The sequence below is a fragment of the Hemiscyllium ocellatum genome, chromosome 18, assembly GCF_020745735.1.
Source record: "Hemiscyllium ocellatum isolate sHemOce1 chromosome 18, sHemOce1.pat.X.cur, whole genome shotgun sequence".
In the NCBI taxonomy this organism is placed as follows: domain Eukaryota; kingdom Metazoa; phylum Chordata; class Chondrichthyes; order Orectolobiformes; family Hemiscylliidae; genus Hemiscyllium; species Hemiscyllium ocellatum.
Window position 1 is genome coordinate 81,010,364 of NC_083418.1, and position 14,007 is coordinate 81,024,370.

At 42.7% G+C, this 14,007-nt stretch overlaps 1 protein-coding gene across 1 annotated transcript in view; it reads left to right on the forward strand.

Moving 5' to 3' along the window:
• The window catches only part of ano1a (anoctamin 1, calcium activated chloride channel a), a 200,217-nt gene that overhangs the window by 37,096 nt on the left and 149,114 nt on the right, over positions 1 to 14,007 (forward strand). Inside the window, exons 4-5 of the mRNA XM_060838674.1 lie at positions 4,872 to 4,970; positions 9,030 to 9,181. Of these exons, the coding sequence (XP_060694657.1) occupies positions 4,872 to 4,970; positions 9,030 to 9,181 (251 nt within the window). The remainder of the gene's footprint in view (positions 1 to 4,871; positions 4,971 to 9,029; positions 9,182 to 14,007) is intronic.

Here is a 14,007-nt window from a genome sequence, read left to right on the forward strand (position 1 = left end):
TTATTTTCACTATGGACATCCAGTCCCTATACACCTCCATCCCCCATCACGAAGGACTCAAAGCCCTCCGCTTCTTCCTTTCACGCCGCACCAACCAGTACCCTTCCACTGACACCCTCCTTCGACTGACTGAACTGGTCCTCACCCTGAATAACTTCTCTTTTCAATCCTCCCACTTCCTCCAAACTAAAGGAGTTGCCATGGGCACCCGCATGGGCCCCAGCTATGCCTGCCTCTTCGTAGGATATGTGGAACAGTCCATCTTCCGCAACTACACTGGCACCACACCCCACCTTTTCCTCCGCTACATCGATGACTGTATCGGCGCTGCCTCGTGCTCCCACGAGGAGGTTGAACAGTTCATCAACTTTACTAACACCTTCCATCCCGACCTGAAATTCACCTGGACTGTCTCAGACTCCTCCCTCCCCTTCCTAGACCTTTCCATTTCTATCTCGGGCGACCGACTCAACACAGACATCTATTATAAACCGACTGACTCCCACAGCTACCTGGACTACACCTCCTCCCACCCTGCCCCCTGTAAAAATGCCATCCCATATTCCCAATTCCTTCGTCTCCGCCGCATCTGCTCCCAGGAGAACCAATTCCAACACCGCACAGCCCAGATGGCCTCCTTCTTCAAGGACCGCAGATTCCCCCCAGACGTGATCGACGATGCCCTCCACCGCATCTGCTCCACTTCCCGCTCCTCCGCCCTTGAGCCCCGCTCCTCCAACCGCCACCAAGACAGAACCCCACTGGTTCTCACCTACCACCCCACCAACCTGCGCATACAACGTATCATCCGCCGCCATTTCCGCCACCTCCAAACGGACCCCACCACCAAGGATATATTTCCCTCCCCTCCCCTATCAGCGTTCCGCAAGGACCACTCCCTTCGTGACTCCCTTGTCAGATCCACACCCCCCACCAACCCAACCTCCACCCCCGGCACCTTCCCCTGCAACCGCAGGAAATGTAAAACTTGCACCCACACCTCCACACTCACTTCCCTCCAAGGCCCCAAGGGATCCTTCCATATCCGCCACAAGTTCACCTGTACCTCCACACATCATCTATTGCATCCGCTGCACCCGATGTGGCCTCCTCTATATTGGTGAGACAGGCCGCTTACTTGCGGAACGCTTCAGAGAACACCTCTGGGCCGCCCGAACCAACCAACCCAATCACCCCGTGGCTCAACACTTTAACTCCCCCTCCCACTCCACCGAGGACATGCAGGTCCTTGGACTCCTCCACCGGCAGAACACAACTACACGACGGCTGGAGGAGGAGCGCCTCATCTTCCGTCTGGGAACCCTCCAACCACAAGGTATGAATTCAGATTTCTCCAGCTTCCTCATTTCCCCTCCCCCCACCTTGTCTCAGTCGGTTCCCTCAACTCAGCACCGCCCTCCTAACCTGCAATCCTCTTCCTGACCTCTCCGCCCCCACCCCACTCCGGCCTATCACCCTCACCTTGACCTCCTTCCACCTATCCCACCTCCATCGCCCCTCCCCCTAGTCCCTCCTCCCTACCTTTTATCTCAGCCTGCTTGGCTCTCTCTCTCTTATTCCTGATGAAGGGCTTATGCTCGAAACGTCGAATTCTCTATTCCTGAGATGCTGCCTAACCTGCTGTGCTTTGACCAGCAACACATTTGCATCCATGGTGCTGAGGCAGCAATGCTAACCACTGAGCCACCATGCCGCCACTTACATTATCAAGTTAACATTTACCATCCTGAGCAGACCTGAGACACTGGAATTCAACAGATCAGGCTTCTGTATATATGATACTGTCTATATTGAAAAGCATCTAATGTGTAGAAAATGTCTTTGCAACATTTGCATTTCTTCAATTGTATAAAATATTAGCCTTTCTTTAAAACACATTTTTTTATCTCTTGCTGACATTTGTAGTCTGACACCAGTCTATCATCAAATGGAAAAGTCTGATGCCAAGCTATAAAAATGTATGAGATCCATCATGCAGCATTAGTCCAGTAATGAAGCCCCTCTGACTTATGTCAACAGACAATGAAATAGCAATCAACATTTTGCTTTCAATGATCTGAAAAAGCATGACTTTGAAATGCTTTGAGACTTTTAACAAACGCTGTTGACAGCTTTGCAAAGTGGTTTTTGCAGTTGATTCTGACAGCTCTGCTAATAATCTCAAATGAGCCTAAAAGCAGTAACATGCTTGTGTTTTTATCACACTCATGCCTACTTTTAATGATTCCAATGGTCACCTGACCTCCAGCAAATGGCATCTGATCTCTGCCAAATGTGTCTCTGGACTAGATCCAAAGTGAGTTTCCTTGCCTCTCCAAAAGGCCATCCTAACTCTGCAAATACATAATTGTTTCTATTTGCTGTTACTGGGTATAATTGGCACATTTGGGTTTCACACTCTAACATCACCAACATTTCACTTTGGAGGCAACTAATAAATGGTCCAGCCAGTTCCATTAAGTGTAGCCAATAAGGTAGATGAAGCAGCCCTATTTTTCCCACTGCAGCTCACACACTCCCCACCCACCACCACCACCACCAAGCATCCCAATGAAAACTAAATACTCTTTGGGGGCTGCACTTGAGATTTTCATGCAGATCCCCTACTTTCACTGCAGAGGGTCTCTTTCCAATGACGGTACGTGGTTATACATTTGCTAACTGAGCCAATGTCCTGTCTCATATAAAGTAACTCAGCATTGACCCAGTGAGTTAACAGAACTCAGTACCAACTCCTGGCTTACAATGATGTCAGTGAAGTTTGAAAGTGCGTCAGTTCACTTGTGATTTGAAAGGGATAAGTTTTTGTTTGTTGGTGTGCTGGTCGTCATATATTCATCATTATTTATTAGCCCGTTGATTGAAGTCGTGGCTTTGTCATGTTTGTGCGCATAATTGATGGTCTGAAGATTTTATTTAGAAATTCATTGGAGGACCGCGCACACTCAGCAGCCATTTGTTGCTTGTAGGCTGCGTTCAAAACACATTAACCGGAGAGAGGACAGGACAATATTTCTTGTGCTTATTATCACACATTTCATCTGGGATAAAAATTATTCATCCAACCTAGACACTTCAAAGGTCTTGCTGTACATGTATGTTAATATTCCAAATGTTAGTTCAAGAAGGCATTTTGCCAATTCTCATTCCAATTTTGGTAAACATTTAGCTGTTGCACATTGTGCAAGTGGTAGATTAATGGATTCTTCTTAAGTGGAACTAATGAATTTATAATTTTAACACCAGCTGCCCTTGGGTGCAATTTGGATTAATTAGCACCAAAGCTTGCTTCACTGTCATAAGAAGGTGCTGTTTAACAATGTGATAGCTGTGGGTAAGTAGTGTGCCTGAGGCAAAACATTTAGTGATAAAACTACTGACATTTCACTTGCAAAATATCATCGTTTGATATAGATGATTTCAGAATCTCTTAAAATTGTAGTCATGCAAAGCACTTCAGTATTAAATTTTGGGTTACTCAATTTGGCTCATACAATTTGGAGTGTGTAAAATAGTTCCACTCACATTTTATAAAAATGGAATAATCTTGATGTTACAGTAGTTTACGTTAATTCTTTCATACAATGCTTGTACTTTCAGTTCCATGACATGAATTTGAACTCTCGAATTGTGAATTGCCTGTCATTGAAATGACCAAGTTTGGTTGAAGCTGGATTCTCGGACTGTTCCTGTGTTTCTGTCTGCCAGAAATGTTAGAGTTTGAGATCAAAGAGTCATAAATGAAAATGTTGAATCCTCGTATATGGAGTACCCAGTTCATCATTTTAAGAGTCATTTGGTGGAATAACAGGAAAAGGAGAACATTCGGTTCAGTAATTTCATTTGTTATGCTCCTATAATTCTCAATCCTTCCCACCACCACCCACATGACGCAAACAAAACAAAATCTTGAATTTTGGAAATCAAAGCATTGTTATTTCAAATTGTCCAAATCCTATGTTATTGCTGTTATTCATTCCATCACTAGCTGACTATTTTCATTCATTGTTCTTCTCTTACTGCAGGTTGGTCTTTGATTTCTTTGTCTGTGTAGTGGTGTTGGTGATGGTGATTAGTTATTGTGAAACTTGACTGTAAGTTTCTTTTTTCAGTGAATATGCATTGCTGGCAGGATAACCACTTTGTAGAAGTTTACAATTTGTAAATGTATTGGCATTCCCAAATCATCCATTCTTTTAGCTTTGATACAGATGCGCCCTATTTCAGTTTTGGGTCCTTTGATGTTGTCAGTGAGTTTCTGAACTATCTTGTTGGTCCTTCAATACAAACTGCACTTTTGATTCAAATTGCCTCATTTTTTTAAAGTTACATGTTGATCATGACATTATTAAAAGTCACCCTTTCATTGACTGACCTGTATCTATTCATTGAGCACTTCAATTAAAAATTGGAACTTTTTGTTTTGGGCTGCCCAATGGATATGGGGGGTTGGTTAGGAAGTGAATAAACATGGGTATAGCCAGTGTAGGACACGAGGGTGAATGAGGAGCAAAATGGAGAATTACACCTCGCTGGAATGATCTCCGATTCCTGAAGTGAGGCACAGTTAATTTTTTGAGAGCCCTAGGTTATACACCTGCCTAGTCTCCTAATGTTGCCCTCCAGTAGGAAATGGAATATGTGCACGAAAAGCACTTGTTGATTAATTCAGCAGGTTGCTGGATTACATTGCTAACTGACATCTTGGTGGTTATATGTTAATACATTGTCAGCAATGCAATGATTGAGTTTCAACATGTCATGAAAGTAATTGAGTGAAGGCTAACTTTCTGTAAATTGTGGTTAATCATTGTTTTCTTCCCATCTTTGCCTTGTCCTCCGCCTCTTAGACAAAAGCTTATGGCCTTGGGTTTGTGAAGATACATGCACCATGGCATGTGCTTTGCAGAGAAGCTGAGTTCCTTAAGATTAAGATGCCGACTAAAAAGGTGAGCTTGTCGTGTTAAGATAACTAGGTACCTTAAGCAAGATGGCTCCTTTCTGTTGGTGAGTTGGCTATCTAAGCACTATTATTAAATCAATGTTCAAGAGACGTGAAGATTTTGGGATAAATCCTTTTAAGCAGGGTGTTTAGTTTGTAGAATTGTAAATAAAGGATTTAAACTTGTGAAGCTAAATACTCCCTCCGCTTTCTAGTCCATAAGTCATCCGTGTCTCCTCTAAATTTCTCCTTCAACTAATGTCACTAAAAACAAGCTCTGAGGCACCTAAATCTTAGAAGTCTAAACTTTGCCTCTGTTTCTCTCTGTGTTCTCACTGTTGGACCAGCTACGTTTCTTCCAGTACATGGTTTTTTTTTCAGATCTATAACATTTTGCTTTTTAGTAGCACTAACATGTGCTTTCTGTGTTTACCTTTTTTGGGATCTTGCTGTGCCTGAAGTATTAGTTTTTGCACAGGCCACTGCAACAATGACGGCATTCTAAAAGTAACTCATTGACATGAGGCATTGTTGGAATCCCAGCATGTGATGCACTATAGAAATGAAAGTTCTTTAATTTTGTTACCTACCAAAGAAGATGAATAAGAATGCTTCTGTGCTCTGGCTGGGGATGAGGACCTGGCATCCACCTCCCCCTCATTAGATTTTAGTTGTCTCCTTATCAGTGCCAGGTATTTGTCGTTAGTCTGAGTACCTGTTGCTTATTCTTGTGAGGAACCTGCCGTTTGTTATAGAATTGAAGTTTTCTAGAATCTTTGGGGGAAGGTGAGACAAATTTCTGATGTTTCTCCAACCAAATTAATTTTATTTTCTTTAATTTTAAGCCACCCCACTACTTAATGCTTAGCAATTTATCTTGCATGACTGTGTGTCCACCTGATCACGTTAATCGTCTGCTATTTCAACAGCCAAATAGTACAATGTGTTGGTTTTAAACTGATGCTTGACAGTCTGATCCTAATTTTCTTTTTTCAATACGATGAGAGTTAGATCCAGGTTGACTTGATACAAATTGTAGGTCAATCTGTCCAACCTTGCTAGTACCACTGCCTTCAGAGAGACGCACTGATCAATAATTCAAAGTTAGAATCTAATTTGCATCAGACTGTCGCATTGTCCACTTTGTTAACCAATTAGGGACAAATCCAATCTTTCATGGGATGCTGCCATCTCTGAGAGAGCCTGCACTGAGCAGCCTTGTTGTCAAGTTCAGAGGGTAGTTAAGAGTCAGTCACATTGCTGAGAGTCAGGAGTGTTATGTAGGCCAAACAGTGTAAAAATGGCAGATTTTGTCCCTGGGCGGCACGGTGGCACAGTGGTTAGCACTGCTGCCTCACAGCGCCAGAGACCCGGGTTCAATTCCCACCTTGGGTAACTGTCTGTCTGTGTGGAGTTTGTCCATTCTCCCCATGTCTGCGTGGGTTTCCTCCGGGTGCTCCAGTTTCCTCCCACAGTCCATGTGCAGGTTAGAGTGACTCGGCCATGCTAAATTGCCGTAGTGTTAGGTGAAGGAGTAAATGTAGGGGAATGGGTCTGGGTGGGTTGCTCTTCAGAGGGTCGGTGTGGACTTGTTAGGCCAAAGGGCCTGTTTCAACACTGTGTAAGTAATCATCTTTTTTAAAAACAAAAGACATTAGTAAACCACATGGGATTTGATGGAAATTAATCATAACTTAATGGTCATGTTACTGAGCATAGTACAACTTATTTTTTGCTTCTGGGTTTATTTAAATACAATTTAAATTGAATCCGTTTTCAGTGAATCTACAGAATTTCGGTGGTATTCAATCCACACTCCCATAACATTACCATGGCCCCTGGGTGACTAATCCAGTGATATTACCATTACACTATCACCTTCCTAAAAATGCCTAATATTTACACATAATTAGACCTTATGAATTAAAGATAATAGATCATTTATGTAAGGAATCTCCACTAATTTTTGTCTTGAACCATTCCTGAAGCTTTATGCTGTAAATAAGGATATGTTACTTTTATATATCATGGTTAGTATTTAAATATACATACCAGCAGATTACAGTTCACCTTTTCCCGAAGGCTGGTATTTTGCTTGCATGTGCACTGTCTACATTTGAAGATAACTCTGAATAGCAACATGATTCCCAGCTGCTTCAGTTGCTGTTGGCACAGTTTCCAGTTAATTCCTGGCTTCATCTGCAGGTTTCCCCAGTTGCTTTGCCGTTTCATACCACCGGGTTTTATTTTTTGCGGAGCTCCTATTGCCAGCAATTCTCCTCCAATCCGCTCTGCTCATTTCTTGTCATGTTTGAAACTTAGAGCTGGCTAAAATACCCAGAGAGGAAGGGCATTTATGGGCTGAAGGAGGAAATTAATGGAAAGTTTAAAATCTGCTAAAGTAAAATGATGCTTTGGTGCAAAGGTGAAAGGAAATCTATTTTCTGTTTTGTTTGTCGGGATCTTGCAATCACGAGGTTATGAAAATCATAGTTCTTACTTTTGAAGTACTATCCCACACTAATAGCAATGTAATGTGATTGGATAAACTCTGCATAGCTGATTGAGGGACACGTGTTCAGCTCAGAAACCAGCTGCTCTTGGCAATAATCGCGCCACAAGATGGTTCGGACTCAGTTGTTAGGTCAGTCCATTTAATATCTCGCCTGGCAGCACTCCCACTATTACTGACCAGGGACACCAGCCCAGGATTTGTGTTCCAGGCTCTAGTATACCACCTGAAGTCACAGCCTCTGACTAGGGTGCACAGCTGCCAACTGAGCCCATTCCATGCTTGCCATTTTGATAGATTTCATTCGGCTGAAAACATTGTAAACAGCACAACGTTTTTTTTTCAAAACTTAGTCTGGGCCAGTCACCCTCCCAACATGTAGGTAGGTCAGACTAAATGTGAATGTGGACATGATTCATCAGTGACATGATGCAAGTGAGGATTTGCAAAATGCAGTGCATGGTTAAATTGCATCTGTTCCTCGTATTCAGCTTTTCATCTGCCCCCTATCTCTGAACTGGAGGGGAGAGTAGACGTTCTCCTTCTCGTTGCAATATTTAGTTGTGATTTAAATTCAGATCAGATCCGCACCAATAGATTAGTTCCTGAATAATACTTTGATTAAATTCTTGAAAAATAAAGAGTTCTTAATCTGGTGAGAGAGATGATAAAGCTTGGATACTAAACTTTATACATTGCATTCAAACTTGAGTAAATTACATTGGAAATGACCATAGTATTATGCTGATGTAGAATTGAGATCAAATTTTGCAGAAGCTGTAAAGTAACATGTCACTGACTTTGAAGAAAGCTGCTCTCAAACATTTATCAATCTATTATATGGGTTTTACCCCTTTTCCTTACCCCTGAACCCTGAAGCCGATACCAAATCAACAGGACCTCCAGGTGTCCAGCAATAATGAATTCACCAAGCAGGATAAAGCTTTTCTATATATGTAAAAAAAAAAGCAAATTGGAAAATGTTATTGCCAAATGAATGCCCAATATGCATGAAATTATGGAAAAGATTAAAATGTCAAACTTCATAAGGAATAATAAATGTGGATTTTAAGTTCTAATGGAGTCATTTGACAGTCGACAGTCAAAATTATCTTCCTTCCTTTTCGGGCCAGAGGTGCCAGTTGGGAGTAGTGATGTAGTGAGGACACTATTTACAAACACAGTCAGATTTGGTAACAAAATACAATCCTTTTTTTTTACAATGAGACTTAGAGTAATTATGAGTATTTCAGTAAGTTCAATTATTTCATTTGCAGATTCTGGGATGTTCCTGAACATTTTAACTTCTCCCACTAGTGCAGGCACTAATAACAACCTTGAGATTTCTACATTGGTATATGTATGAACTCAAGTTGTTGACTGTTTCAAAGGATTAATGAGTCTGATAGTTGTGGCATCATTACTACAAACTTCAGGCCAATATAGTCAGAAGATAATGTGCTAATCTTTTTGGTCAAAGTTTGCTTGACGATACAAGGCACTGTTGACGGTTTAATTGCCATGGAGTTGTTTAATTTGCTGCTCATTCTTCAGGTCTATGAAGTAAAGGAGAAAACTGGGATCCTTCTGAAGCTTTCTAGCATTGTGCATAAGATGACTTCACCATTACGACCAAAAGTGGATGATCAAAGTGATGATGTATTTAAGCACCTTTCTTACCCCTTCTCCAGAGAGAAGAAACACTTGTAAGTTTCATCAAACACTTTTTAATGTTGGACAGTGTGTGCTGTATTTTTATTATTTATGTGTAAGTGTCTCTGGTGAGTCTCCAGCGTTTATTACCCATCCTTAATTGTTCAGAGGGCAATCACATTGCTCTGAATCTGGAGTTATAGAGTCATAGATGTACTGCACAGAAACAGACCCTTTGGTCCAACTCGTCCATGTAGACCAGATATCCCAACCCAATCTAATCCCACTTGCCAGCACCCAGACCATATCCCACCAAACTCTTCCTATTCATATACCCATCTGGATGCCTTTTAAATGTTGTCATTGTACCAACCTCTTACACTTCGTCTGGCAGCTCATTCCACACACACATACCCTCTGCATGAAGAAGTTACCTCTTGGGTCTCTTTTTTATATCTTTCCCCTCTCGCCCTAAACCTATGCCCTCTAGTTCTGGACTCCCTCACAACAGGGAAAAGACTTTGTTTACCCTATTCATGCCCCTCATTTTATAAGCATCTATAAACTCACCCCTCTGCCTCTGACGCTCCAGGGAGAACAGCTCTAGCCTGTTCAGCCTCTCCCTGTAGCTCAAATCCTCCAACCCTGGCAACACCCTTGTAAATCTTTTCTGAACCCTTTCAAGCTTCACAACATCCTTGCAATAAGAAGGAGACCAGGATTGCACGCAATATTCCGACAGTGGCCTAACCAATGTCCTGTTCAGCTGCAACATGACCTCCCAACTCCTGTACTCAATACTCTGACCAATAAAGGAAAGCATACCAAATGCCGCCTTCACTATCTTATCCAGCTTTCAAGGAGCTATGAACCTGCGCTCCGAGTCTTTGTTCAGCACCACTCCCCAGGACCTTACCAGGTTAGGACAGCTGATCCCTTTCCTGAAAGAGCATTAGTTAAGAAAAAAAAGCCTACTTGATTCATGTTGGTTACATAGTCACTTTTAGACCAGCTTTTAATTCCAGCTATTTGACTGGATTCCAATCCTGCCATGATCATGGACGGTGCCATTGAGTTGGTCTTGTTTCTAGTCTGGAGATGTCAAAGATCGGACAGGTTTCTGCTCCTTCTGTAAGTTGGCTCCACTCCAGTGGAACTGCATCAAGGTGGGCTGCAGTGTTAGAATCTGAAAGTACATAAGAGGTCCTTCAGCCCACCAAGTCTGTACTTGCTCTAGTAATTTCGCTTTCATGCCTTGAATGTTATGAAAGATCAAATGCTGATTCAAGGTTTCGAAGGTGGTTCATTCCAGATCCCCACCACCCTCTGGGTGAAAGGTTTTTTCCCTCCAATCCCCTGTAAAGCTCCTGCCTTTCACTTTGCCCTCTTGTTCTTGATCTTTCAACTGTTGCAATGAGGGGATAGAGAATTGTTGATGTGATGACACCACTCTCTGACCCCAGTGTGCACTGGTAGTGGGTCTGTCTGTGAGGAATGTATGTCACCGTGAGAACGGTGACGAATTTCTGCAGGCGGCTGAACTTGAGGATATTCCACACTCCCTCACAGCTGACAGAGCGGAGGAGGGCCTTGGTGAGATTGAAGAAGAGGTTAGTGCTGTTTTCTGTAACTTTTCGATCATTTCTCAGATGGAAAATCAAGTCCATTGGAGTCCAAGGTGCCTGTTGATGGGTGAAAGCTGCATTGAAACCAAGGGTGGAGCTGGTGGAGACTGAGATTCCTGATCTACCTTTCCCAAAATGGACAGTGAAACTGGAGAAGGTGTATCTGCCAACGGGCCAGCCACTTTGTATGGAGGCAGAGCATGAGCAGCAGAAAGGGTTCACGATATCCAGTGCTCCCGCCACCATTCAAACAGCCCCCGACCTTCTGGGGCAGTGTCTGCAGCTCCAGCATTGGATTATTCAGCAATCCCAGGACATCATGCCCCCTCTCCCATTCCCCTCCCTCACCCCAGAGTGGAAGTAAAGCATTCTAGACCCTAAGGGACTGCTGAAGGATCAGGGAAAAGAATGGTGCCACCAACCACAGTTTTTATGTTTTTAAACACTTTTTTAAAAAAAAAATCCAGTCACTAACTTTAAACTTCTATAAACTTGATGGTAGAATTTTATATTTGGGCTGCCAGCTGGTCAGTCACTACTTGAGCCTGTATGAGCATTCCATGCTGTCTGTTATTACCCGAGACAATGGTGTACAATGAACACATACCCAAACAGATAGTGTTGGAGGTCTTCCTGTGACTTGCTCTCTACATATGAGAGTTCTTGCGGAGACTGTGCCTGTGTTGAGAATATCGCCTACACCCTGCAGCTCAAAAGTCAATGTTAAAAATCTCAACACCAGGTTATAGTCCAGCAGGTTTATTTGGAAGCACACTAGCTTTGAGTGCTGCTCCTTCTCATGTGGTTATGACACAAGCACCTGATGGAGCAGTGCTCTGAAAGCTAGTGCTTCCAAATAAACCACTTGGATGGTGTTGTGATTTTTAACTTTGTACACCCCAGTCCAACACTGTCACCTTCAGCTCGATGGTCTGTTCCACAGTACAGTATGTTAAAACGTGAACAATAAGTATGAAAGAATTGGGCTGTCACACATACTGGTGACTAACTAGACAAAGATCTATCTCCTTAATTCAAATGAAATTCGAAGATTGAGAAAGAAACAGTCATGTTAGAGAAGGATGAATTGAAACTAAGTTGGGACAAATAGGAAAGAGAGGCTAAAGTGAAGAGATGAAGGAAAATGCAAAATTATTTTTAAAATCTAAAGAATTTATTACATTCAAGAAATGAAGCTTAGTTTAAACGTTTTTCTTTCCAGAAGGAAGAAATGTATTGCCATTGTATTAACACTCAGATTTGTTTAAAGGCTAAAATAAAACACAACTGTTTCCCCACAGATGCTGCCAGACCTATTGAGTTTCTCCAGCACTTTTTTTTTAGAGGCTGCTTGAGCTGTTAGCCAGGAGTCCTGGTTTCTGATCTGGGATTGGCGCTCAATTGTTGTGTAAACTGAGCAGGTTCTTAAGAATACCAACAATGTTACACAGCAAGTTGCAAGTTTTAGGATGGCCTAATGTGAAACTGATTTTATTTTTGAGATTGAGTTGAACTCGCTGTTTAATGCCAATGTATGCCAGAACCTTGCTACTTTCCCAGGGAATCACCTTTGCCCACTTTTTATCTCCCTGAAAGATGTCCATTACATTTCTGAGCCCACTTGGCACTGGTAGAACACCAGTTCCAGGTTAAAGTTCCTCTAATTTAGGGCGGCACGGTGGCACAGTGGTTAGCACTGCTGCCTCACAGCGCCAGAGACCCGGGTTCAATTCCCGACTCAGGCGACTGACTGTGTGGAGTTTGCACATTCTCCCCGTGTCTGCGTGGGTTTCCTCCGGGTGCTCCGGTTTCCTCCCACAGTCCAAAGATGTGCGGGTCAGGTGAATTGGCCATGCTAAATTGCCCGTAGTGTTAGGTAAGGGGTAAATGTAGGGGTATGGGTGGGTTTCGTTTCGGCGGGTCGGTGTGGACTTGTTGGGCCGAAGGGCCTGTTTCCACACTGTAAGTCTAATCTAATCTAATCTAATCTAATTTAACCGAAATGAGCTATGGCCCAGCTAACTAATTTTCCCTCTTCATCCCATTCTGGAATAGCTCGCCTTTTTATATGTCGCTCTGTCCACATGTATCTCTTAAAGTTAGTGGGAGCAAAGGGAAAACGTTTAGATAAAACCAGTCAACAAGAACATTACCAATTGGAGAGAACTGCACAGGAGGAAAGGAAATGTCTTGCCAGTTGATGGAGAAACTTAGTGAGGAGCATTCTCACTGCCATCATGACTTGAATCTAAATGATGTGAAAAGCAATCCATTGCAAATCCCTTTCCCTCCTTTTTAATAGTAGGTTAGAAGTTCCTGGTGATGATAGTAACAGATGAAAGCTTAATCCCTTCATATGATAGTACCTGAAACAGCAGGGGCTAACTGGGTCATTGCAGTGTTAAAGTAGCGTGCACACACTCTCTGAAACAGCTTAAGCACCAGAGGCATTCCTAACCTCCTCCCAGTCTTTACGGCGTTGAGTTATTCCCTTCTGGGGGGTGGACAGGAGGTTTTCAAAGATGATTAGAGAAAAGAGACTGGCTCAAAATCAAATGCTTAGATTAAAGTGGAAGTGAAATGTTACACTGGGTACACAGCTATTAACTGGTGCTAGAGTCTTTGTACCTGGAGTTCAGGAGTTAAGATAAGAGGAGAGATGACAAAAATTTAGGTCTGTTTCTCTAGAACTTAGAGGGTTGTGCAGTGATCTGACCGAAGTCGTCAAGATGTTAACTGGGCAAGATAAACAATCGGGGACATAGCCTGAGAATTAGGTCAGACTGTTCAGAAGAGATCTGCGCACACGGTGGGGAGAGGTTTGGAGCGCTCTTCCACTAGCAGCAGTGCATGCTGGATCAGTTAGCTTTATATCTGAGATACATTGTTGCTAAGTAAACTTAAGTGAACTGAGCACAAATGCTGGAGATCAGTGAGTCAGGCAGCATCCATGGAGAGAGTGATTTTAGATGACCTTTCTGATGAAGAGTCATCCAGACTTGAATATTTAGCTTGTTCTCTGTCCGTGCATGTTATCTGACCTTGTGATCTCTGGTGTTTGTTTTCAGTACAGATTCCAGTATCTGCAGTAATTTGTTCTTACAAAAGTATGGAGGGAAATGAGCCAAAGGTGGTAGATGGAGTTAAGCTACACATCGGCCATGATATTGAATGGTGGAACAGGCTCAAGGGGCTGAATGGCCTCTTCCAGTTTGTGTTCTTCATGATGTTTAACGTTTCAGTGGCATTTGAAG